At 39.9% G+C, this 24895-nt stretch overlaps 3 protein-coding genes across 3 annotated transcripts; 1 reads left to right on the forward strand and 2 right to left on the reverse strand.

Moving 5' to 3' along the window:
- Positions 1-9865: 9865 nt before the first annotated feature.
- Positions 9866-11875, reverse strand: LOC139712904 (uncharacterized). Its single transcript, XM_071624681.1, has one exon. It carries the CDS (start codon positions 11873-11875, stop codon positions 9866-9868), a length of 2010 nt encoding a protein of 669 aa, XP_071480782.1.
- Positions 11876-11935: 60 nt separating this feature from the next.
- Positions 11936-14649, reverse strand: LOC139712905 (uncharacterized). The gene is made up of 2 exons (XM_071624683.1): positions 12854-14649; positions 11936-12242 (listed from the first exon to the last, which is right to left on the reverse strand). The coding sequence occupies exons 1-2, from the start codon at positions 14647-14649 to the stop codon at positions 11936-11938; spliced, it is 2103 nt and encodes a 700-aa protein (XP_071480784.1).
- Positions 14650-18663: 4014 nt separating this feature from the next.
- LOC139712906 (uncharacterized) lies at positions 18664-24001 on the forward strand. The gene is made up of 6 exons (XM_071624684.1): positions 18664-18695; positions 19996-20279; positions 21015-21167; positions 22761-22832; positions 23342-23745; positions 23870-24001. The coding sequence occupies exons 1-6, from the start codon at positions 18664-18666 to the stop codon at positions 23999-24001; spliced, it is 1077 nt and encodes a 358-aa protein (XP_071480785.1).
- Positions 24002-24895: the final 894 nt, after the last annotated feature.

The raw sequence follows: 24895 nt of genomic DNA on the forward strand, positions 1-24895 counted from the left end.
TATATATTTTTTAATGTTATCGCTCTTCTTCGTATAGGACGGGATCCATGATTGGAGCCAGATGCAGTCTCCATGGAACATATCCCTGATGACCAGATACAGACCCAAACCTAACTTGCATTATTAACCCAAAAAGCACTAAATTTTACATTTGCTAGGTTATTGTTATTGTATGATGTATGTACCACAATTGTAATTTTTATGACAAGTATTCAGATTTTTCATATCAAAGAAGGGCATTTATAGTTTAGATGATAATCATTTTATTTTCTAGTGTGTACATATAGGTTAGTTCTTGGGCTTGTGAGGCAATGAAATCAATACCTCATTAGATTTGCATATCGTCAGCTGAGCATGAGAAGGGCTTTAAGTTACCTAGTGGCAACTAATGAGGTTGCTACTTAAATTGTATCATGAATACATAAAACTTGATATTCCATAATCTTCTAAAGTCTAAAAGTTCCAAGTGTAAGAAAAGAACATACTTCTTCTTCTTCTTCCAGTCTGGTACAGTCTGCCTCTGGCGTATTATCGTACCTTATACTGCCAGTCTATTTGTTGGAATTTCTAATCATTCTAACATAAAACCAGCTTAAAGATGGCATGTAATTATGAATTATTAAGTTAATAAATGTGTTAATAATGTGTTACTTGAGAATGACATTAATTTTGGCAATTCTTCATAAACTTGATGAAACTTTGTGATTTCACTGGAAAAGTGGAATTTCACCATTTTTACAAATTTCATGAGTGGTGTGATTTTTTTAATATGTAAAACCTGAAGACAAAGGAGGTCATGTTAGATGTTCATCCCATTAATGGTGGCATGAGTATCTTTACAATGAACATCCGTAACAGTTGCATCCTGCATTCACTTCCCCTTGAAACACACAGTTACTGTAAAACCAGAAACACTTGACATTTTACTTTCCTGGATTGCTACCAGCATTCAATGCATTGTGGAAAAAACAAAACAAAACAAAACAAAACAAAACAAAAACCTTTGGGGAATCTTTGCTCCTCACAAAATTCTCAAAAGTTTCATGCATGCACAAATTTCTTGTTTTACAGGAGTTAATATGAACAGAATTTGAAGGACATTATGTTCTTGGGAGATCTCTGATCTAGGAGAAATTGCATAGAGTGAATTTCATGTACATGTAGGTGCACATACATTGCATGCTGTCTTTGTCAATGAGATAATTCACAAAATATGATACCTAGTTTTTTATCAGTGGTTGATAAATGGACTGATTTGACAAATGACCAATTGATTGATTGTTCTGAACCCTATAGCAGGGCTCGACACTAACGGTGGCCCGGTGGCCCGGGGCCACCAAAAATGAAAGTCGGGCCACCAAATTTAAAAAAAGGGCGAATTTGGTGGCCCGCTTCGGGCCACCCAAATTTTTTGAAAAGTATGTCAATAAATTCGTAACTTTTTGCGCCGGAAATTAGCAGTTAAATTTGTTCAAAGGATGGATGAAAAGGACTGAATGAGTGGCTGAGAGTGAGTGTTGCAAGTTTATTGAAGTTTATTTATGAGTAGATACCGGGTATGTCCAACTTCTAATTCTTACTATCATAAATCTTAAATATTTGACTCATTTAAAAAAAAAAAAGGACTTTTAATGTTTTTTATTGTTTTTTTCGGGACACCAAATTTTTCTCTCGGGCCACCAAAAATGTGAAATTTAGGATTTTGGTGGCCCATCGGGCCACCAAACAAAAAAGTTAGTGTCCAGCCATGCCTATAGTAATAAAAGCTCAAGTCAGGAAGAAATGTAATACTACTAGTCTTGATACCATACCAATCAGAATTGATACATGGAGAGATTTGCAATCAATTGTACCCTGGTACTCACTTTTTGTGCTATAGATTTAGCCTTGATTGGTCAAGTGATCTGCGTACCACACACACTCCAGGCCCACAGACACTACTGCTTCAGCCTGTAATGACTCAGTTCATGTAAACCAGAGTGGATTATAAACACCTATACCGTAAGTGCACCTTTTCTTAGCTCGACTTTTGTGTCCTCACTTTTTAGTCAATATCTCTATCAACATGGGAGAGTTGACATTATTATCTTAATTTGTGAAATAGGGTTATTCTGCCGTTTCAATAATAACCATCAATTTCTGTGAGATTGCATCTCAAGCATGCTGATATAATTAATGTTAGATATATGCAGTAGAGGATCCCACCATAAACTGCGGTCAAACTAAATTTGTAAGAGAAGACAGAAGTAGTATGAACGTCACTGGTAAAAATGTCAGTGATAAATTTATTAGAGGATATATCATTGGTAAAAATGCCTTGGATATAGCTAAAATACTTTGATTGATAACGGTACAGTAAGTTCAAATTCGTATTACTGTCAATCTCTAAAATTTCTACCTCTGATTATTTTACCTGACATTGTCAAAGAATCCAGAGAAAGATAATTGACCTCATCTGTTGGTCATGGCATTCATGACATGAAAATCATGTTGTTCGTGATTTTGTTTTGTTTTTTTGTTTTGTTGCAAGTACACTCATCATGCTGTATACCATATGATTAATACAAGATGGATAATCAGACTGTTTGCTACAGAGAGGGAATAACCCTTATACAACACTGTATTCTCAGTCCATCTATGTTCTTCTTGATGGTGGATTTAACCACTCGTAAAAGTGATGATAACTCTGACACGAGGGAGAAATCAAATGGATTCATTCTACCTCCTAGCACGAAGTTTATGAGGCAGATGTAATTCTCAGAATTCTAATATAAAATACCATGTAGGAGTACATCAGGCCAGGTGATGTTGTTGAGAGTTGATCGTTGTGTGGATAATGCAGCTGGCCAATAGATCAGCAGCACAACTAAAGATTAATGTCTTGCCATGGGTATGTAGAACAGTTGCTATGGCAATGATGAAATTAAATGACATGCAAGTCCTGCTTCTACCCATATACAGCCTGTGTGCGGGACCAGGTCTTCATTCAGCAACACAATGTACATCTGCTATGATAGACTGCTTTATACTTTGATTTTTGGTCTCCTGGCCCTGTGTGCACACCATACACGAAGTGCGCCATTTCCCTTGCCTGCAGAAGTAGAGTCAGTAAGTATTATTGTCATAACACGGTTATAATTTCTCTGAGAGAACATGAAAGCAGTATGAGCCAAACACAGAGAAATCATTCTGTTTCATTGTGAGGGTTTGAAAACCACATTTTATCGGAAAGACATACAGGAAATCTCTGTTGCTGTATTTTTTAAGGAAGTGGAAGGGCTGACATTTTCTTTTTGACCATTTTGCCTGCGTAATCTGAGAAGATGAGTTGAAGATCGCAACAGATACAGTAATGGAAATCACCTCATGTAATCAAACATTATTATTGCTTTCATGCATTAACAAAGAACTACCTTTTACTTTGCTTTATACTTTCACATAATAGCAGTTATCATACTGTACGATGTCATCTCATATAACATGCCCTGTTGTTGCAAGAGGTGACTGCCAAGTCAGTTAGCCACCAAACCACATTTTATCGGAAAGACGTACAGGAAACCTTATTGTAGAAAAAAAAAAAACCCCAACATAATTTCATGCTGCATGTTCTTTTTCATGAAGACATTCTGTGCATAATTGCTGTCAGTGAGTTCAAATTTTTCCTGAAGGAAGACGTAAAACGTCATGACTTCCAAATATTACTGTGATCAAGTCATTCAGTACACCTCTTGTCAAGCAAGTTTACAGTTCCTTCAATAAATCATTGCTAATGAGTCATATATTGCTCTTCTCTTTATACAGTTGGTCATACAATGTATGTGACTCTCTTATAATTGGTAAATATAGAATAAAGATTGTCATGCTTAGAATCTGAAGTAAATATACATGTTTGTTTTTTGTTTTCATTTTCATGTGATGATTCAGTAGTTTGCTTAATGCATGTTGTAATTTAGCCTTGTTAAAAGGGTGTGTCATTTCATTTATTTCCATTTCATTTGCTCTATTGTTTAACTTAGTGTTTGCATGGTCTTTGTGTTCATAATCTTCCCCGTAGCTTTGGCATTAATTGGACGAGAGTTCCACTGAACCATTTACATGAGGTACTGAACCTCAGGAAAATGATGCATTGTTGTGACAATGTAAAACAACATGTTGCTCTACAAATCTGTGAATTTAGATAAATTACACTAGCCAAAGTGAATCATGAATGCTAGAAAGCTACTGACCCAGCACGATGCCATACATGTATGTACTGGCCCAATGAGCAAGCACGCAGCACTAACATGTTGTAAAATGTTCGATACCAATACTGTAAAAGTTGATATTTTCGCGCGATTAATTTTTCGCGATCGGCGGGGTAAGAAGAGTTTCGCGTGTTTTTAATTCCGCGGAATCAAGACATCAACTACTGGAACATATGGCAAGCAAAAATATTCGCGTGATTTTATTTTCGCGCTAGTTTCGGGTTGCGCGAAATGCGCGAAAATTTCAACACTGCAAAAATTTCCCCTTTTACAGTATTTGCCCAAACAGGCTGATGTAATGGAGGAATTTTGCCTCCTTTACCTGTTGAAGACTGATTCAAAATATACTTGATGGGCAGGTGTTGATGAGATATGCATCAAACAGAATCACCGCCCCCTCAATGAAAGGATTTATCTGACCTACCCTGGATAAGTAGGTTTAGAAAGACGTGCACATGAAACTCATCCCGCACATTTTTTTAAATTTATATTTCACTGAGTGCACTTTCACATTATTTGCATGTACTGCTAGTATTTGTGCATCCCAGTGACTTCTGCATCCTAAGATCCCTCAACCCCCCCCCCCCCACACACACACACACATAAAAAAGAATGATCATTTTGCATAGTATTAATTTGTCAGGAATTTCAATGGCAATTAATATAATATGGGAGCACACCATAATTTGTATATAAATTTTGTATCACTTTTATTTGTTAAAATATCTCTCACACATGAAAGTCCATTCCTCATATCTCCTTGAAAGGTAAATCCAATCAAACATTTGTTGTTACAGCCATTTAGACAGAGAGGAAACAGTGGCCCTGTTGCATAGAACTATATGGTAACTTTATTGGCTGCATTTGAGCACTCAAAAGTGAACCAAGTGAACTACTGTAATCCAATGCAAACAATATCCATGCCAGATTTGGAGTGTTTTAGCACTCTGTGGAAAAAGCACATCTCATGAGTTATTTTTGGACGCGGGTCAGAGGGATAACTCATTTTGTAGCAAAAGGGTCATGCATGCGGTGCACTTATATGCTACATTTATGGGGGTCTAGAAGAAAGAACTCTTTGCATTATGACATTCTCCTTGTTCCAACTTGTGGTGCTGTTATGGTACACTTTTGGAGCACATTGGGAAGTGGTCCACATTTGGCTTGATATAGTAAGCATATTTGTTACAGTACACTTTAGGAGCATTTGAGCACTTCTCAGGTGCAGGTATGGTATGGTATGGTATGGTATGGTATGGTATGGTATGGTATGGTATGGTATGGTATGGTATGTTATGGTATGGCATATGGTATGGTATGGTATGGTATCTATGGTACAATAGATGGCAATTCTGCATTCAGTGATAACCATAGGTCATTCCTTGACTTTGATTGGTTATGAAAGAATTTTGTATCATAGTACAGCAAATGTACTATTTACTGTGTAAATCTTCATATGTAAAGTTACCACAGTTTTATGCTAATGGTCACATATGTGATATTTGGGCAAGAAAAGTTTGCTTTACTCAGATTAGAAAATTTCCCTCGGAAGAAAAATGTGATAAATGCATCACTTTACAATTGATTCTTTAGTTATCTTTGGCATACTTTCTATTGTTTTAAATCTTCAAAAATCAGCACAATGTATATGAAATAATGTATCTTAAAGGGTGCGTACAGTTCTGGTTGAGGTAAGGATTAAGCTTTTAATGTTATGCGAGATATTCAGAAACCACTCTATGAGATATCAAAGAGCATGCAATTCTAAGGGGTATCAAAAGTTTATTTGATGAAAATTGGTTTTGAAATGGCTGAGATATCAAAAAACAAGTTGAAACAAAGAGATCCTAATAAAAGATGTGGCCTGTCACCTTTTATTATTACTTTTTTGGATATCTCAGCAATTTGAAAACCAACTTTCATCAAATAAACATTGAATCCTTCTTAAAACTACATGCTCTTTCATATTTCATAAGAGGTTTCTCATTATTTCACTTACGAATGTTCAAAACATGAATCCCCACCTCAACAAGTACTGTACAGCTAGTCTTTTTAATGTGCACTGTATTTGACGATTGTATAGTTGATATTACCAGGTTTTTTACAAGTAAACTTTTAATGGCTAAAACTGTGCTGGGCCTAATATCAACTGGAGAACTGTGTCTTGTATGCTCCCCAAATGATTAATTACTTTTTGGCTTTCATAACTACCAAACAACTGCTGACATCACGCTCCCAATGGTATGGAGAAGTATGTCCTTTTTAGGAATTACAATGCACTGCTGCACCCAACATCATCTAATTTTCCATGTGCCTATTGTGATAGAAAAAATATGACCCTTGTCGTGAGAGGTTTGTTTGTTTGTTTTTGTTTTTGTTTGTTGTTTGTTGTTGTTTTTTTGTTTGTTTTGGTGGTAGGATAGTATAGGTCCAAAGCATTAGCAGTAGTTTCCCTTTGATGTTATGTTTACAGCCTGCATGAGTCACAAAGATGTCCTGCAATTTCACGAGTTTGAGCACTGCATTATTTTTCTATGATATTCGTGCGGGCCAGGAGTTGTGCAATCATTGGTCTTTCCCACTGCTTCTTGTCATTGGCAATTTTACCACAGTGAGAAATAATTGCATGCACCCGCTGCACGGTTGCCCTTGTGGCCGTGGAGGATGTGGTTTAATGTTAAATTATGATGCTCAAAAGAATTATCTGATTTGACGGAGGCTTAGTCTTTGCCCAACAATATCATCATCTCTCTGAAGTCAATGATTCTTCAGCATGAAAATAAAGAACAGAAAGCGTCCACATATTTGACTTTCATGTTTATTTTGTCTCCAGCACCTGTCTTACAGTAATCCCATCAGTAACTATACAGGAAAAGATGTGGTTCAACGGGTGCCAAAGTCTATTCAGGTGAGATTTATAGACAAGTGCGATGACATAGCGTTTTTTATTTTTGTCGATGAAACATCAGAAGTCGCACTTTGCAAATTGGCAATAAATTAAAGTAAGTTGACACATGCAAGGAAAGTTTGATGCCCTCTTCTTCCTGTATTGATGTCTAGCCAGTCTAGTCCTAGAAGCAACTGTCCTGCGTTCAGCAAAATTGTCTTGTGTTATGATTTTCTTATTCACCACAGAATATTCAAAAGACCACAGTCTGGAAATATATGTGACTAATCCTTTATATATTTTGAAATATTAACTTTTCATTTTGAAATATTAACTTTTCATTTTGAAATATTAACTTTTCAGTTTCTTACTCAAAGTAGTAAGTTTTGGTACATTGCTCTCTGATTTTTTTTTTTTATATTGATTGCGCTTAACCAAATCTACCTAATATTTGCCAAATACATGCAGTAAAAATTTAACATTGTCAATTCTCCACATAATCCTGATTTACTGTGCATTAAGAGCTGATAATGTGCAAACAGTTTGCAAATTGGTACTTGTCTGAATGCTTGTTGTGCATGGTCCAGTGCTGGAATGGCTTGGGGGCCCCCCAGAGGGGCCCAACCCCCCCCCCCCCCCCCCCCCCAAAAAAAAAAAAGGAATCTTAAAAAATGTTCTTCTCTAGAACCTTAAGTGATAATGCTAAGTTAATACTATGAGATTGTACATTGATGACTGTTGTTTCAAGTTTGTTCATGACGGGATCAGGGGTGCAAACCTCTTAAATTAATGAATATTCAATGATATTCTTCTCTAGAATCAGAAGTGATAGGGCTTTAAGTCTTTTATTTTCCAAACTGCATAGTCCAACATTCTATAAAGTACAGTGTACTTTGCAGGTATTTTTACCGGTGTGATGGAATATGCAAATGGGCACCATGCCCCCAGCTCTCACAGCTACCCCCACCACAAGTTTCCAATGTTCTCAGGTAAGAGTCTGCAAGAATGCATGGAAGGTGAAGCATGCGATACTTGGGTGACCGCAAGAGCCCCAGATCTCTTGTTTAGATTGCCATGAAGCCAATATATTGGTACCAAAGTAATCAATGAAATGATTCAGAAACTCTTCTGAGGTTGTGTAGGCAAACTCAACTACTCTCTTGTATGTCATACACGAGCCATTTGCCTTTTGTCAGTGATTTTTTTAAGTATTTGCCTAAAATTTGTAGATAGTGAATTTTCTAATAGTCACCAACAAGTCAAAGAATGTCGATCATTGCCTTATTGCATGCCTATAGTTTGGTACAATGTATCATTCCTTTTACACTCTTATGTGCACAAAACAGACAAAGCATGAAAATGAGCAGAAATCCGCAATTTAGTATTCTGTTCAGTGTGCTTTCTATTATAGGGAGACCAAAATCCTCTTTTCGTGTTTCTCGTTACCAATTTTGTGTGCATATTGTTTCGTTTTGTTTTTGTTTTAACAGGAGCGGCATTCAACTTGTAGCAATGATTCTCATATGACAGTAATCTGTGAAGATGGAACAGAGTATCTGTTGATATGTGTTCCAGGAACATACAGAAATGATGTAAGCTGCGAGAACAGTGATGAAACAACTAACTCTCAACTGTAAGTATTATGATAACTGTACTTCCATAAAGTGAAGAGGTTGATGTATGTGCAAATGTACACATTATTAGACAATATATGTAGTTTTAGATGTCTGTTGAATGTAGTTATTCCATGATGGATAGGGCCATACAGGCAGCTGTTACTTGTACATTCAAGAACAAAACTCATCATATTTTACTTCTCTGCAAATTTTTCTAGTGAAATGTAATGATAACTATATATTAAACTCTGCCTTGAAATTGTTTATAGATACTGTATATGCTGTTATTTTTGTGCTACAGATATTTTTACACTCCAGATATTTTCATGAATGAGAAGGTAACAGACATTTTCGTGAGATGCTGTTTTTCATGAATATTTGACACAGATGCCTTCATTAGTGTACTATCACCTAAATGCATGGTGACATTTTCGTGTGTTGTTAAATTCACGGTCCAACTGTGATTCGCAAAATTTGCGAAATTTAAACCCTCGCTAAAATAAAAGCTAACAGTATACACAAGACTTGTACTAATGATGTATTGTGTCCATTCACAGCTTGATGTGCAATGTCTAAAACCCACAGGAAGTTGCAGACAGGAGATGTACAATCAAATAAGTGGTTTTACATGTGAGCTTTGAGCTGTACTGATTACAAAAATCAACAGGAACTAGCTGATTGTAGCACTGCCAAGTCTCTCTGAGTCTGCATGTGCCTTTCCTGATAACATCAGTATCTCCTCATGTCGCTAGGTACTAGGGTTTACAAAAGAATCTCCCTGATCTGGGATTTGTCATAACCCACCCAAACATGGTGTGTATGGGGATATACATCATTGGTCATTTCATGACGTGGCATCTGACCGTCAAATGTTGATTCTGAGATAAACGCTGTTAAAAGTCTGACTTAATTTTTCATGGTCATTACAGAATGAAAGTGAATAATTTTGTAGCCAGAAAGAGACATTGAGTTCTCTTGATAAATGTGGTGTTGGATTGAAGTTCATTTAGTCATAAATTTATTGAATATCATGACGATAGGGAAACAATTATTCATTTGTCTCGCGAAGAAGATCGTAGAAAGGTGTACGACATTTCGCTCGCTACTGCTGAGCTTCATCAGGTACAATAAGACACGTTGGTGCGTGCACGCAAGTTATAGCGTGTATGCGGACGTGGTAGTGGGCCCGCGGCCGCCGGAGCCGGGTCGGGCAGTGCACCACACTGTGTCTGCTGCATGCTGCGTTCATGCGGACCTAGTTGGCAGCACGTTGCCTCCCCCAGCGGGGCGGGCAGTGCGCCATCCTGTGGCCGCTGTTTACAGCGTCTATGCGGACCTAGTTGGCAGCACGTCGTCCCCCGGGGCGGGCCGGGTAGTGAGTCATCCTGCGTCCGTTGACTGCCGTCACGATTCGGTGGCTTTGGTTTGTGCATAGTGTGGTGGTGCATGCGAATGCAACGCATCCATGACTCTGGTAACTCTATGCCGACGTCCCTGTTTAGGTTGTCCTTACTGAGTCGTATGTGGATGGCTTCCTTCACTCTACGAGTGTACCAGTGTCGTGCTGTGTCCATGCACTTCACGCCTTTCCAGTCTGGTTGGTGTTGGGCATTCCATGCATGCTCTGCTACTGCAGATGCCTCTGTTTTGCAGTTAGTGACGTCTCGGCGGTGTTCGGATAACCTTTCCCCTACCGGTCTGCCGGTTTCTCCGATGTAGCTCATCCCACAGTCTCTGCAGGGTATACGGTAGATCACTCCGTCTTTCCTGAGGGGAGGTACCGGGTCTTTGGCTCGAACCAGGTGATTTCTGATAGTGGCGTCGGCTTTGTAGACGACTCGGATATTGTGTTTCGCCAGCCGGCGTCTCAGAACGGGAGCAATTGACTCCACATAGGGGAGGACAACCGTGGACTTGTATTCCTCCTTGTCCTGTTCAGGTTGAACTCTTGCTGTTTGTGCCTTGTTGATGAAACACCTGGGATAGCCGTTGGCCGACAATGCTGATCGCAAATGACGTTTCTCTGTTGCTGTGCCAGAGGGCTTGGTTATGATCTTGTTTGCTCGATCATAGAGGCATCTGATCACTCCTCGTTTGGCGGAGGGAGGGTGGTGTGAGTTGAAGGCCAGATATTGGTCTGTGTGTGTGGGCTTTCTGTATATGGTTGTGCTCAGTTTCCCCCCTGTGTCCCTGTGGACTAGGGTGTCCAGGAAGGCGATGCTTCCTTGTGTTTCTTGCTCTGAGGTGAACTTGATAGTGGGTTCTCTCGTATTCATGAATTCGAGTAGTTTGTCAGCGTGCCTCCTGTCGGCAACGATGAAGGTATCATCGACGTACCGCTTCCAAATCCTGGGTGCGGTTCCGGGGGGACACTCTTCCAAGGCTTGTTCTTCGAAAGCCTCCATATACATGTTGGCAACTACAGCAGACACAGGGCTGCCCATGGCGGCGCCCTCTAACTGTTCGTAGTATGTGTCGTTGTAGAGAAAGTAGGTGGATCTCAGAACAAAGCTGAGGAGGTCCGTGACCTCATCCGTACTGAGGGTGGTTCTGGTTGACAAATCTTTGTCCGCCAAGAGCCGTGAGTGTGCAACACTGCAGGCACCATCAATCGGGACGTTTGTGAACAGTGACGTCACGTCAAAGGAAAGCATCAACTCATTGGAGCTTATAGTCTGAGTGCTGACGAATTCGGCGAAGTCGGTGGAATTGCGAACGGAGTGGCAAGTTCGTCCCATGATCGGGGAAAGAATTTGAGCTAGAAACTTCGACAGATCATAAGCAAACGATCCTATGCACGACACAATAGGGCGCAGTGGGACAGACTGCTTGTGGATCTTGGGGAGGCCGTAGATTCTTGGTGGTTGTTTGCGTTTGGGACGCAACCTGTGATAGGTGTTGTCGTCTAGGCTCCCTTTCTTACGTAGCCCCATCAATGTGGCTGCAAGTTTACGGGAGAGGGAGTCGGTGGGGTCCCTCTTGATCTCCCGGTAAGAATCCGTGGAGAGGAGGTCCGTCATTTTCCCTTTGTAGTTGCTGGTGTTTAGTATCACAGCGGCTCGGCCTTTGTCCGCAGGCAGCACTATGATATCCCAGTCTTTCTTGAGTGTTTCCAGGGCTCTGTGCATCTCCCCGGTGATGTTGGGTTTTGGAGGTTTGGCTTGTTGTAGGACGGTGCTGATGTCCTTTCAGATAGACTCTTTGGATTCTGCATCCAAGGTCCGAATGGTGGATTCCACTCTGGAAACAATTTCCACTGCGGGTATCCGCTTGGGGGCAATCGCAAAGCTCATGCCTTTCTTGAGAAGAGAATTCTCAGTCGGTGACAGAGTACGAGAAGATAAGTTGACCACCCATTTCTCAGTATCAACTGCCCGTTCATGTCTAGTTTGAGTGCTAGGGACCAATAGGTCGAGAAACTTGGCCTGCTGCCTTTCCTTTGACTTCTGAAACACGTCGCGGAATATGGCATCATGCAGTCGTAGTATCTCATTGCTGTCGGCGGCGGAAAGCAAGACGTGTATATGGGAAGCGGTGATACTTACCTCTTTCTCAGTAGAATCCCTTGTGAGGCGCGTGTAAATCTAGTCAACTGGACTTACGAAATTCCCTGACCCTGTTACGAGTCAACAACCAATTGCCGTAAAAGATTAGTCGGCCTGATGAAGCGTCCCGGAGCGGACGTGAAACGTCGCTACTCCAAATTACAAGTAAGTCCAGTTCACTAGATTTACCGATATAGTTCATGTGACCCTTTTTGATATAATGCTGCATGTACACCATGTTCCCAGCAACCACAGCAACCACGTTTGAAGCCATCATGGACAAAATGGGATGGACGATCTGACTTCTATGCTTGTTTGAAGATATTCAATAATTCTTGTGAAGATGTTGACCATCGCGGTGAATACTATGACGATAGGGAAACAATTATTCATTTGTCTCGCGAAGAAGATCGTAGAAAGGTGTACGACATTTCGCTCGCTACTGCTGAGCTTCGTCAGGTACAATAAGACACGTTGGTGCGTGCATGCAAGTTATAGCGTGTATGCGGACGTGGTAGTGGGCCCGCGGCCGCCGGAGCCGGGTCGGGCAGTGCACCACACTGTGTCTGCTGCATGCTGCGTTCATGCGGACCTAGTTGGCAGCACGTTGCCTCCCCCAGCGGGGCGGGCAGTGCGCCATCCTGTGGCCGCTGTTTACAGCGTCTATGCGGACCTAGTTGGCAGCACGTCGTCCCCCGGGGCGGGCCGGGTAGTGAGTCATCCTGCATCCGTTGACTGCCGTCACGATTCGGTGGCTTTGGTTTGTGCATAGTGTGGTGGTGCATGCGAATGCAACGCATCCATGACTCTGGTAACTCTATGCCGACGTCCCTGTTTAGGTTGTCCTTACTGAGTCGTATGTGGATGGCTTCCTTCACTCTACGAGTGTACCAGTGTCGTGCTGTGTCCATGCACTTCACGCCTTTCCAGTCTGGTTGGTGTTGGGCATTCCATGCATGCTCTGCTACTGCAGATGCCTCTGTTTTGCAGTTAGTGACGTCTCGGCGGTGTTCGGATAACCTTTCCCCTACCGGTCTGCCGGTTTCTCCGATGTAGCTCATCCCACAGTCTCTGCAGGGTATACGGTAGATCACTCCGTCTTTCCTGAGGGGAGGTACCGGGTCTTTGGCTCGAACCAGGTGATTTCTGATAGTGGCGTCGGCTTTGTAGACGACTCGGATATTGTGTTTCGCCAGCCGGCGTCTCAGAACGGGAGCAATTGACTCCACATAGGGGAGGACAACCGTGGACTTGTATTCCTCCTTGTCCTGTTCAGGTTGAACTCTTGCTGTTTGTGCCTTGTTGATGAAACACCTGGGATAGCCGTTGGCCGACAATGCTGATCGCAAATGACGTTTCTCTGTTGCTGTGCCAGAGGGCTTGGTTATGATCTTGTTTGCTCGATCATAGAGGCATCTGATCACTCCTCGTTTGGCGGAGGGAGGGTGGTGTGAGTTGAAGGCCAGATATTGGTCTGTGTGTGTGGGCTTTCTGTATATGGTTGTGCTCAGTTTCCCCCCTGTGTCCCTGTGGACTAGGGTGTCCAGGAAGGCGATGCTTCCTTGTGTTTCTTGCTCTGAGGTGAACTTGATAGTGGGTTCTCTCGTATTCATGAATTCGAGTAGTTTGTCAGCGTGCCTCCTGTCGGCAACGATGAAGGTATCATCGACGTACCGCTTCCAAATCCTGGGTGCGGTTCCGGGGGGACACTCTTCCAAGGCTTGTTCTTCGAAAGCCTCCATATACATGTTGGCAACTACAGCAGACACAGGGCTGCCCATGGCGGCGCCCTCTAACTGTTCGTAGTATGTGTCGTTGTAGAGAAAGTAGGTGGATCTCAGAACAAAGCTGAGGAGGTCCGTGACCTCATCCGTACTGAGGGTGGTTCTGGTTGACAAATCTTTGTCCGCCAAGAGCCGTGAGTGTGCAACACTGCAGGCACCATCAATCGGGACGTTTGTGAACAGTGACGTCACGTCAAAGGAAAGCATCAACTCATTGGAGCTTATAGTCTGAGTGCTGACGAATTCGGCGAAGTCGGTGGAATTGCGAACGGAGTGGCAAGTTCGTCCCATGATCGGGGAAAGAATTTGAGCTAGAAACTTCGACAGATCATAAGCAAACGATCCTATGCACGACACAATAGGGCGCAGTGGGACAGACTGCTTGTGGATCTTGGGGAGGCCGTAGATTCTTGGTGGTTGTTTGCGTTTGGGACGCAACCTGTGATAGGTGTTGTCGTCTAGGCTCCCTTTCTTACGTAGCCCCATCAATGTGGCTGCAAGTTTACGGGAGAGGGAGTCGGTGGGGTCCCTCTTGATCTCCCGGTAAGAATCTGTGGAGAGGAGGTCCGTCATTTTCCCTTTGTAGTCGCTGGTGTTTAGTATCACAGTTGACTAGATTTACAGATGTAGTTCATGTGATACTTTACCTGGATGACTGAGAACATTCACAGTCATATTAAAAAGGGTCATAAGTCAAATTTTCAAATCCCCAAATACTTACTCTCTAGACAATATAACCATTCATCCTATAAGCCTGGTTCAAGGAAAGTGAATAATTGACACATTTGTAACAACCATGTCATTTTTGTCGAGCCCACCGGAGGTGAGGGGAGACTAAGGGATCGCCTGCGGCATCCGTCCGTCCGTTGTCTGTCCGTAACGCTATAAAAACTTGAATAACTTTGTACTCTGGGCTTCAATTTGAATCAAACTGGGAGGGAAGAGTGGTCATACAAAGTTTTACCTTTCGCCAAGTATGAAGGTCACCTTAAGGTTAAAGGTCACAGGCAGGGGTCAATGAACTTTTTGGGCCCAATGTTAAGTTTTTAGGGTGTGTTTCGATTATGGGCCATAACTTTTGATCCGTAAGTGTATTTGTGACCAAACTTGGCTGGTAGATGTACCTTGAGGAGTTGATGGTCACTATAAGGTCAATGGTCACAGGCAGAGGTCAATGAACTTTTAGGGCCCAGTGTTAAGTTTTTAAGGCGCATTTTGATTATGGGTCATAACTTTTGATACATAAGTCCGTTTGTGACTAAACTTGGGTGGTAAATGTCCCTTAGGGAGTTGATGGTCACCACAAGGTCAAAGGTCACAGGCAGGGTTCAATGAACTTTTAGGGCTCAATGTTAAGTTTTTAGGGCGCGTTTCAATTATGGACCATAACTTTTGATCCGTAAGTCTACTTGTGACCAAACTTGGATGGTGGATGTACCTTGGGGAGTTAATGGTCACCACAAGGTCAAAGGTCACAGACCTGGGTCAATGAACCTTTAGGGCCCAATGTTAAGTTTTTAGGGCACATTTTGATTATGGGTCATAACTTTTGATCCATAAGTCCGTTTGTGACTAAATTTGGGTGGTAGATGTCCCTCGGAGAGTTGATGGTCACCACAAGGTCAAAGGTCACAGGCAGGGGTCAATGAACTTTAAGGGCCCAATGTACTGTGCATTTGATTATGACTCCTAACTTCTGATCCATAGGTCCATTTGTGAACAAAATAAAAAAAAAAAAAGGTGTTGTACGTTTGTGGGCGAGACACATTACGGACTTGCCTTGTTTATAGTATTTTGCCAATTATGTGAAACTGTCATCACACATTGTCACGATATATGCTGCAGACCTATTGGAAGAACCATACATTATGCGGCATGTTGGAGGCTTACCAATCACCAAAATAAAATGTATAGTCCAATGAAAAATCATCCAAAAATGTTGAATATCAGAGTCATTCCCTAATTCTTTGAACATTTGACTTGAAATTGGCACATGTGTTGGCTATTGTATATTAATGTGCAAACTTCATCTCTTTTTATTGTTGTACAATTTCTTGCTATGGTAGCAGCATTTTTGAATGGAAATCATACAAAAATATACAACAGATTTTGCTAATTCCCTCATTTTTTAGCATTTGACTTGAAATTTTGCACATGTGATTGCTGCAGCATGTAGATGTGCAGACTTTGTTGTTTATAATTGTTGGACAATGTGTTGTCGTGGTAATCAGCATTTTTTGATGAAAAATCATGCAACTTACCAGGGGATTTAGCTAAGTCCCTCAGTTTTTGAGCATTTGACTTGAGGTTTTGCACATTTGGCCAATGCAAAATTCAGATATGCAAGACACAACTTTCAGGAATGCTGAACGATGCGTTTCAATGGTAACAGGTCAATTCCATTGTGACTTATGGGACAAAGTGACAATTTTCGGCAATTTCAAACTAGTATTTTGAGAAAATAGTTGTATCAAATGCATTTTTCTCAGTTCATGGTTAGATCCATGATATCACAGTTTATGAAAACACCGTACTTAGTTTGAAAAGTATCATTGCATTACGTACAGCAACAAAAAATTGCTGTCGTGACTTATGGGACACTTGAGGACCACCGTTTTTCACATGGGAAAGTAAGTTCTGAAATATTCTTACACACAGAGTCTCTGGAAAGATAGTTTCTTTCCTGAATGTAGCAAAGGGTTGGTGCTTTCCCTGAGCCAAGTGGTATGAATATCTACTCATTGGTACAGTAGCAGGATAGGGAAAACCAGTGTGACTGACGGGACACAAAAACGTGACTTATGGGACGCTATCAACTACCACATTTTGAGATTGAGAGAATAATATTTACTGATGCCGGAACACGTTCTAGAACATCATAAAACCAATCTATGACCAAAGAACATTCAGAAAATAAGCCATCTGAGAATTACACAAGCTGTATTATGGTCATAATAGTGTATCAGAAATGATACATAAATTCTGCAAAAATTGGCAATTTTCATGAAAAATGAAGGTTTTTCGGACATAACTCCACTCCACGTTCACCGATGTTCACAAATGAGGTATCAAAATATCCGTTGTGAAAGGCTGCTTTGAGTAAACACACTCAGATCATCTAATTAAGCTTCATTAATCATCTATACTCAATAGTGTGATTTTCATAAAATGCAACCTTTCCGTGGAATTGACCAACAGCATTTTTTTTTTTTTTTTTTTTTTTTTTTTTTTACACAGTAAAGCATTAAGCTAACTCCCCCAGATTTTGTGCATTTGGCTTGAAATTAGGAACAGGCAACCGGTACAGTACAGAGATGTGTAAACGTTATCTTTCATCATTGTTGAAAATTTGGCTGATATTTTGCATGATACTTGACCACTATGATAAGAAGTTGTGTAAATTTCATCATCATTATCATCATGAAACAATGGATTGCCATGGTAAAATATTTCTAAATAAATAATCACACAAAATTATCATGGATTGCATTTACCTCCCCCACTTTTTTAACATTTGACCTAAGATTTGGCACATCATAATTATGTCTACTGTAGTTTTAAGCTGTGCAAAAGACATCTCAGTTTTGTCAGTGTTGAGCTATGCATTGCCATGGTAACCACATTTTTTTCAAAAAAGCATGCAAAAAAAAATAGTGGATTAATTGATCTAACTCCCTCAGTTTCTTAGCATTTGACTAGAAATTTGACACATGTGTCTACTGTACTATGTAGATGTACTGATATTGCTGCATTTACTCAATCCACCAGTGTATGAAGGTGGATTTGTCCTTTAAGCTAATTCCCTCAGAATTTGAGCATTTGGCTTGAAATTAGGCACATGTAATTGGTACTGTACCAAGATGTATAAATTTCACCTTTCATCAGTGTAGAAATGCATTGCCATGATAACAGCATTTTAATTAAAAAATGTAAATCTTAGTGGATTTTGCTCACTCCCTTAGTTTCTAATCATTTGCCTTGAGATTGGAGCATGTGACTAATATTTTAATTAGCAAAGCACACGTTTAATCAGAGTTATGCAATGCAATTGTAACATTTTTCAATAAAAAGCATTCAAAAATATTGTGGATGAGCTAACTCAACTCCCCAATTTTTAGGTGAGGTATTAATCATATTCAGTGATACACGTAGTTCTACTTCTTTTTTGCCCATGGAAATGTAGTTGTGATATATAGAAGTATCTCACTGGTTGCCCTGTGGAATGGCTGTAATCTTGTTGTTAGATGCCACATTAACAAATCCTGTGAGATTTTACATTACTGGATTCAAAACTGCAAGTGATCGTGTCCTCACTGAGAAGGTAGAGGTTAGCAAAACTTCTCAAAATATGACAACTTGCTGCCTAAGTTTTTTTTTTCCAAGATTCGTTTGAGGAATGTAAAAAAAAAAAAAAAAAAAAAAATCATTTTTGCCTTGACATATACCTCACTAACCGGGCTGGGTAATGCATACTTTTCATTAAAAAAAAAAAGAAAATGAAAAAAAGAAATGCTTGTCATATGTTATGTATGGCCTGTAAATCATTTTGATGAAAGATTGAATATTTTCACCTTATGTGATCATATAATGGATAATGACTTTGATGTAGAAACCAGTTTGTGTGTGGTACCACTTTCCAAATGAAATTATCCCACAAATGCCCTGACTGCTTCTCTGAATATGTTATACAAATGCATCGTTTGTTAACTGCTTGAAAGCACGAGATAATTTCTCAGCAGTTGGTAAAGGTTTACAGAACAAGTAACATTTAAAGTGAAAACATAGTTCTTGTAAGGCTGCAGAACTTTTTTTGATAGTATATTGCCTGTGGCTTTTTTTGCCTGTGATTCAATACTACTACTTGGACAAAATTAAAACATCGCTAGCATATTAGCAGCGTTCAGCATACCCACTACTAGTGAGTGTGGAGGACGCTTCAGGAATAACAGTTGGCATACCAACTTTTATTACTTTACACTTTTGATCTCAGAATACTACTAAAAATAGCTCATTTTCTTGGGAAATTGCATCAGCCAGACAAGTTTCTTCATAGCAATACACTTGTGCACTAAAGACAAATGTCCCATACGTAAGTTGAGCCATGTCCCATACGTAAGGTGCACTTTCGTTAATTAAACCAACTTCATGAAAATATGCGCTATTCTTTTGCAGTGAAACTTTGCTGAAAGATACTTCAGTATTGTACCTTTCTTCTTCTAAACAGAACTTGATCAGTATGGTACTTTCAGAGAATTTTCAATTCAAACTTTATTTTGAAAAATCTAGTTTTTCTCTGGTCCCATACGTAAGTTGCCATATTTTTCTTAATAAAATAATTTACCCAAGGTCAAATGACATCAAACTTAAACACAATATTCTTCTCAGGGCTACCAGTCCTCCTGATGATAAACAGTAAAATCCAAGTGCTCCTTCATTACTTTCCAGAGGTTTGAAATCTCTGAATGTCCCATACGTAAGGTGCGCGATATCTTGGACTTGCCCTTAATCGGAGATGCTGAGTGATGTTTGCAATTTCGATTCGAGCTACATGCTGGGAAAAACAATAAGTTAATTAAGATCGGGACAGCAGATTTCACTTCGAGGTAACCGAATTTCGAGTTATTTTCTTCGAGCTACGCAAATTTTAGTACACGGAAACTCCATAGGAACAATCGGGACTTTCATTTTGCCCCCGAGGTAAGTGATATTCGGCTTATCCGACGTCGAGGTATCCGAAGTTGACTGTACTATGTTTTGCTTTAAATGCTAAACAGCAAATTTTATTATTGATGGCCTGTGCTTTGTTCTCCTCTACACAACAGTTGGGCACACCAAAACAGAAATTGTGTCCTGTGGCATCTAGAATAACCAGTTTGAATATCAAGATTTGTGTGTTTGTTTGTTTGTTTTTCTGGACAGATGTCAGAGTTGCCCCACGCAGACCTATCAGTCGCAGCCCAACTGTCGCTCCTGCAACCCATGCACACAGTGTAAGGATGGGGAATATGAGCAGCAGCCCTGTACGGGTGAGACAGATACAGTGTGTTCTCCAAAGCACGATTCAACCACTTCAACTCCTACTCAGGCACCTTCATCTTCTGAGGCAGTCCAAGAGACTTCATCATCACAGAGTACCTCAACTGGGCTGGATGATGACAGTACCGGTACTACACCAGTTACACCAACTCAGCCAGAAGCCATAGGTGTGTATGTGGCTTTCGTGGAGGCATAAACGCAAATTGCAAGGATTTTCTCTGATCCCTTTCACTGATTTTAAAGGGAAATTAAAGCCATATATATGTATATGTATATATTATATTATATAACATGTGGATTGGGTGAATGCAGCATATTAGTAGAACACACCAGTAAGGTTTGAGGAAAATCAGACTTAAATTTAGAGTTAAGATAGAGTTAAGAGTTATCACAGTTAATTAGAGTTAAATTTGTACCAATTGTTTAAACAGTATGTTTGAATGTGTGTTTTTTTTTTTTTGATCTTACATGGTTATGAAATTATTCTTGTTATATTAATGTGTAATTTTGTATGTACATCTGTGCAATTTGACTGTTACTGTAAAAGTTGATATTTCTCGCGACCAATTTTTCTCGCTTGGCCCGGAAAGACAGAGTTTTGCATGTTTTTAATTCCGCGCAATCAAGACATCAACTACTGGAACATATGGCTCGCAAAAATATTTGCATGTACGCGAAAATTTAATCACCTCAAAAATATCCACTCTTACAGTAGTTGCCTACTCAGATCTTTAATAAAGACCTTTTAGTCAATCAATTACCAGAATGAGAAGAGTATTCTCCTGTCCTTCAGATGTGCTTCCTGTGAATGCTTGATAAGATCCCACTTTTTTATTACATATCTAAGCAGTATTTTGTTACAAAATTACTGTTTGCTATACCCTCCGTCTCTCTGTTTCCAGCCCACACAAACACAAAGGACTACTCCGTTACAGTGATTGTGCTGGCAGTCTTTTTGGTCATCGCAGTTGTCCTGTTGGTCATCATGACCATTTCGTGGTGGAGAGAGAGAGTTAAGAGATACGCACCTACTGTCACCAACAATGATTGTGATGGTAAGATGTGTACAATTCTAATCCAGAAAACTTCTTGATGTGTGTGTAATGGGTTAAGAAAAAAAAATTTTAATTAAGAAAAAAATTCTTAATTAGAAGGCCACTTGCATTATGTATGCATTTACAATCTGTTTCTAGCATTGTTTTTAAAGCAAAATGGGCAATCAACTACACACACACACACAACACACACACACACACACACACAAATCTTTCGTTTTTAAACCTCTGTACAAAAAATTTTTCATGGTAAACTTTGAATAGCAGGCTCTTACAATTTTGTTTTGTCAAAGCTTGATGCATATAAACTTAGTCAAACTGTTATTTTGGAAAATGTCATACGGAAGATTTGGATTTATAACTTTGTAAAGGAAAAGGGCAAAACATATCATTTCTATACCTCACCAAACCATGACTTAAACACAAAATGACTAACTCATACAGACTCTACAGTCTTACCAAATGTTTTGATGCTGTGGTCCTGCTTACACTAAATGTTTTCAACTGAATGCTACATGGTTTTTAGCACATTCAGGGTACAATACATTCACAGTGTACCCTTGTTCATAATCTAGGATGAAGAAGGCGCTGAGTCTGAGGGAGAGACTACAATGTAGTTATATGTTAGTAGATTACTGGCTTCTTCCATGCACCTGTACAGTCATGATAAATGATCAATTTCCTAGAGTTACTTTGGAACCATGTTAAGTGATCCAGTTGTCTCAAATGATTCAAAATTACATAAATCATGCAGCTTGATTTTATAGATATACATGTATGTGCAGTAATATCTTCTAAATACATTATGTGGAGAATTCAACTTTTGAGAAATTCCTATTAGATGCTTATTGTATGCACAACCTGTCATTAGCATCACACACAGTGAATCAACAGGCTTAACTATGAAGAAGGCTCACAAATGTCTGTTAGGACTTATAGCATAATATATATATATATATATATATATATATATATATATATATATATATATACAGATGGCATACAACCTTGTATGCGGCCTCTTAAAAAACTTCAAGTGATAAGCTTCACATATTAGTGCAACAACAAAATTCCAGATTTTCTATCATCTAAGGCAAGAAATATTGATACTTTGTTTGTGTTGCAGCCTTTGTCAACTTGACTGCTGCTAGAATGTGACGATTGATATTTTCTCATTAGACACATTTACATGGAAGTACTGTACAAGCTGTTATTTTTGCGAGGGTGTAAATTTCACAAATTTCGCGAATCACAGTTGGATCGCGAATTTAACAACACGGGAAAATGTCTCCATGCGCTTTGTTAATAGAACATTAACGTAAGCGTCGGCGTCGATTCTTGAAAACAACATCTCACAAAAATGCTTATAACCTTGTCATTTGCGAAAATATCTGTACGCGAAAATGACAGCGTATACGGTATGTTGTTGGGTTTTATGTAATATATGAATAAGATTGTAGCATAGGCATTGGGTGTGAACACATAAGAAAAATGTTAAGGTAATCTATTTATGTCAGTCTCTTTAAAAATCCAAAGCGATCATCTCTCGCATGTGCAAAAGTCTTTGAATATATGCCATTACATGTTTTACAGATGTGCAGCTAAATGCAATCAAAAAGAGGGAAAGGAACCAACAGCCTGATGACGATAAATTACCAGAACAAAGTAAGTGATTAAATAACAACACTTTGTGGTTTTTTTTTTTCTCACCTTTTCTTTGTGTTTGTTGAAATTTCATGTGTTGGGAGGGTGGGGGGAGAGGGCAAAGAAATGAGTCTCTTCACTTTTCCAAAGCTATTATTGGTAAATGCCTTTAATTTGTGATTTATCCTGAATTAGGTTGTATATATTAAAGCATTTTAAATATGTCTATCACAAACTGATGGCAATAAAAAGGAGTTCTGTATGCACACAAGTTATCACTAACAGTATTAACTCCGGGATTTTATTTGTCTATTTGTTCGTTAGAAATATGTATGTTCTTCCTGCATAATCTCAATACCCCAATATTATTTTTGATAATAGATGTGCACCCATTGTATTATATCCAAATTTGGACCAAATTTGGTCCTGCAGATAAAAGCACAGAATTTCATTTGCACAAGCTAGCTCACATGTGGTGCATGACAAACTTCCTGGTATTATGATTATGTGCATGTTGTGTGTGTTTGCAGCAGATCCTCTACTAGACACCAAGGATGTGGGAGAGAATCCATCACCTTCCCTGTCACATGAATCCAGGGAAAACCACACCCAGGGAGCAACAGGTGGTTTGGATGTCAATCTGCCTGGTACCATGGAAACCCACATGATAAACACCAATGATGGCACAGGTCCAGGTGTTGTAAGTGGATGTTACTCAGCAAGGGGAGCAGGATCTGTTACAGAAGGACAGCAAGGGAGACCAGCAGATCCTGGGTGTGGCCCAGAATTGAAAGTCACAGCCCAGATTCATAGTCTAAATGGAGGAGAACAAAGTCAAGAGGTGCCTTCTTCCTCAAGAGGTAACATGTCAGATGCTGATGATCCACGTCATGCAGGAAAAACGGGATATTATGAAAATCTGCGATCATCAAGAGTTAGTGATCAATTGTCCATTGCAGACAAGAATACAGACAGTACTGCAAAAAACCCTCGGGAAGCTGATAGACCACATGTTGGTGACACAAAAACCAATGGTCCTGAACATTTTGAACTCAAAGTTGCAGATCTTGGACAAGATTCCAGGATCCCAAATTCTTGCGAGGATGATATGCATAGAAGGAAGGATAATGTCACTGAGAATGGACCTGATAAAGGATGTGGAGAAACCCATGGTGCTAAAATCGCTGTAGTTAAAGGGAGTGCTGATAGAGAGAGTAAGAGAACATTAGCAAAAGACAGAGTGCACAATCAAGAAGACGAACCAAAAAGTCAGTTCCATAACAGTCGGTCAGAATCACCCACATCGGAATCCTCTTCAACAGCAGCTGATCAATCAAACCTCTCACCAACTCAGGGAAATGTAGCAATGAAAAAACCCAATGGAAATATGTCTCAAGTATTCCGAGGAGGTCATGCCCGGAATGGAGGAGATCCATGTTTAAAACCAAACGGAACTATGAGGTTGATACTTGGGCCAGGAAAAGTCAGGAGTGATGATGGCAACCAAGGAAGCAGAGTCCAGTCTCCACCAGCAGAATGTAATGAGACTGGTGGTGCAACTCACTCGTCGGACAATGATTCTTCCAGAAGTCCAAGTAGGGAAGCTGATAGTGCATCTGATGTCTGCAGTGCCAGCCCTGTTGGAGCCAATGTTAAACCTGTGCCACCGCCAAGCCCAGTTAAGGAACCTGCACAAAGACGAAATATGGCAGGTACGTATGTATATCACTGTCTTTTACTGGCCACTAAAATCTTTGAAAGTATGATCAGAATGATGGGGTTGGCGCTGAATTAACTCCAAAGATTACACATGTAGAGCATCTTAATTTATATGAGTAGAACTTGTAATTTATGGCTAAAGGCTCTGGTTAAGTCACACACACACACACACACACATGAAAGATCATGATCCAGCTCACTATTGTGATTTTGAATGAGCATTAAAAACCATATGATTCAATGAGATAGCATTATAATTATGCCTGTGTTTTGAATGGAAAACAAATAAAAAGTGGAGCATTGAACATGTGCACTAAAAGACATGACTATGTCCACATGAATTAGGTTTGAAGGAATTGTGTGTA

The sequence above is a fragment of the Diadema antillarum genome, unplaced genomic scaffold (assembly GCF_040938485.1).
Source record: "Diadema antillarum isolate AM-2024a unplaced genomic scaffold, OU_Dant_1.0 seq00001873_RagTag, whole genome shotgun sequence".
Taxonomy (NCBI): Eukaryota; Metazoa; Echinodermata; class Echinoidea; order Diadematoida; family Diadematidae; genus Diadema; species Diadema antillarum.

What these genes read in the sequence shown, in the direction of transcription:
- LOC139712904 (XM_071624681.1), bottom strand. Translation starts at nt 11,875, where the DNA reads ATGCACAGAGCCCTGGAAACACTCAAGAAAGACTGGGATATCATAGTG.
- LOC139712905 (XM_071624683.1), bottom strand. Translation starts at nt 14,649, where the DNA reads ATGACGGACCTCCTCTCCACAGATTCTTACCGGGAGATCAAGAGGGAC. An exon ending in CGCAGCATGCAGCAGACACA is followed by an intron (nt 12,243 to 12,853) that starts GTGTGGTGCACT and finishes CGCCGCCGACAG; the next exon opens with CAATGAGATACTACGACTGC.
- LOC139712906 (XM_071624684.1), top strand. Translation starts at nt 18,664, where the DNA reads ATGGATAATGACTTTGATGTAGAAACCAGTTT. An exon ending in AACTCAGCCAGAAGCCATAG is followed by an intron (nt 20,280 to 21,014) that starts GTGTGTATGTGG and finishes CTCTGTTTCCAG; the next exon opens with CCCACACAAACACAAAGGAC. An exon ending in CGATAAATTACCAGAACAAA is followed by an intron (nt 22,833 to 23,341) that starts GTAAGTGATTAA and finishes GTGTGTTTGCAG; the next exon opens with CAGATCCTCTACTAGACACC.